Source organism: Mesitornis unicolor, unplaced genomic scaffold, assembly GCF_000695765.1.
Source record: "Mesitornis unicolor isolate BGI_N332 unplaced genomic scaffold, ASM69576v1 scaffold54273, whole genome shotgun sequence".
In the NCBI taxonomy this organism is placed as follows: Eukaryota; Metazoa; Chordata; class Aves; order Mesitornithiformes; family Mesitornithidae; genus Mesitornis; species Mesitornis unicolor.
The window spans coordinates 41-1,901 of record NW_010173675.1 but is presented as its reverse complement, the minus strand read 5'-3'; the positions used below and the strand labels follow the sequence as shown (position 1 = coordinate 1,901).

Genomic DNA, 1,861 nt, shown 5'->3' with positions numbered 1-1,861 from the left:
GAGTGTCTTTCGAAATTATAAACTCCAGGATCTTGAAAGAGCACGGAAATGAAAGGGACCTTTTGTAATAAGTGCAACTTTGTATAAAAAACAAGAACTGTACTCAGAGAAGCAAGATATAAAAAAGCTGATATATCTATAGTTTTCAGTTCATCTTAATAAGCAATTGAAATGTGGAATCTGAATGCCTCTGAATGATGCAAAAAGATTCATAAATCTGCCTGCTAGTTACAGTTGGAGAATTTTAAGACCCTACTTTTTTCAGTGTGTACCCGACATTAGATCAATGTCTATAATTTTGCACTTTGATGATGTGAAACAGAGGTATGAGGATTGTGACACAGACAAGGAAGAGAGTTACACTGAAGAAGAAATTGTAGCAAATAATTCCGTATTCTCCACTAAATCTCTTTTTCTTACTGCTTGTAAACTAAGAGACATAAATCACTCTAGCTGTTTATACCAACTCAAAAGATTGCCAAAACAGACAAAATCACCTGGGAAAAAACCCAAAACCAAATCTAACTGTTCACCCTCCAAAAAAAACCAATAACAGTTCTATTTTTTTCAGGTTATTAATACTGTCAGTTGACCCAGATTTTATATTTTGTTTAGGGTTGTTTTTTTAATTAAACACGATATATTAGCATAAGTATGACTTGTTTTCCATCTTAGTTTCTAGATTAATAGCTTGGATTCAGAACCAGCCTTCATGAAAGCAAACACAAACATATAGATAAGAACTGTACTGTACAGGAAAGTAGAAGACCATTTATGGTAAGAGGTATGTGATGCCTCTTCTCTATCATTTTGTCACTGTCTCAGTACCTAGAGAATCTTCATGCAAAGACAACTTAATTTTCACAGTTGCCTTCATGAGTTAGAGAATTACCTATGCAGAGCTGATAATTCATTTCTTAAATCCATTAAATTATCCACACCACAAATTCTGCCTCGGTGTTTGACAGAATCAAGAAATAACTAAAGAAATCAAGGGAAAAGGTTAAGCATTCATTTGCATTTATTATACAGCTCTCTAAACCAACATGAGTTTAAATAAGCATATTACATTCAACAGAAGAAAACTAATTTTGAAAAGACTGAGGTTCTCAAAAAGCTGGTATGGGGCACTGCTACAGAGAGACAGAAAATATTAAATTTATGACTAAAATCAGCGCAAGTATGTACACAAACAAAGGCAGAAGGCAGTCAATAAAAACCATCCCTCAGAAGTAATACTGAGAATAATAATTTTAAAATGCAAGTGTTTGCTTTTGTTTATTTGTTTGTCACTAGGTTAAGTTACCTTCAAATTCTTTGAGCATGTTCCACTCACTAGTGCTACAACGCCATCATCCGTTACCTAGAGAAAAAAACCACGTTGTTATTAAGACAATGCATTAAAGCTCAATTTTTTCAAACACAGCTATTTGGAAGGAAAAAAATTATATTAATTAATTCACTCCCTGCAGTCACTGAATACATTTAACATTACAGTATTTTCTTCCTAACTAAGCTTGTAGAGAAAATTGCCCAAGTATGTTTTCTTCAGTCTATTAAGCACTGATGCATTTTACTGCCATGTGATCCAGCCTGGCTTTCTACTGGGATGTTTCCAACCGTGTAACTGCTATTTCTGCAGCTTCCTTGTCTCGTTTAACAGTGGGTACACTATTACAGTCAGAGCATGGCACTTTGAATTTATAAGATTTAAAGCTCTTCTGCTCTACCTAGACCAATTTTTCCCCTGCTTTCAGGACTGCTGAAGGAAGTTTCACCAACAAAACACCAACAAACCAAAACCAAAAAATGGAATCATAGCAGTCTTTTATCTGCTGTCTTACTTTTACTTATCTTTAAG

At 34.3% G+C, this 1,861-nt stretch overlaps 1 protein-coding gene across 1 annotated transcript in view; it reads right to left on the bottom strand.

Annotated features, from left to right (window-relative positions):
* Positions 1-1,363, bottom strand: part of LOC104537787 (protein AMN1 homolog) — a gene marked incomplete at its 5' end in the record, with an annotated part of 2,990 nt that extends 1,627 nt beyond the window's left edge. The window contains one exon of the mRNA XM_010180780.1: positions 1,307-1,363. Within this exon, the coding sequence (XP_010179082.1) occupies positions 1,307-1,363 (57 nt within the window). The remainder of the gene's footprint in view (positions 1-1,306) is intronic.
* Between the last annotated feature and the right edge of the window lie 498 nt (positions 1,364-1,861).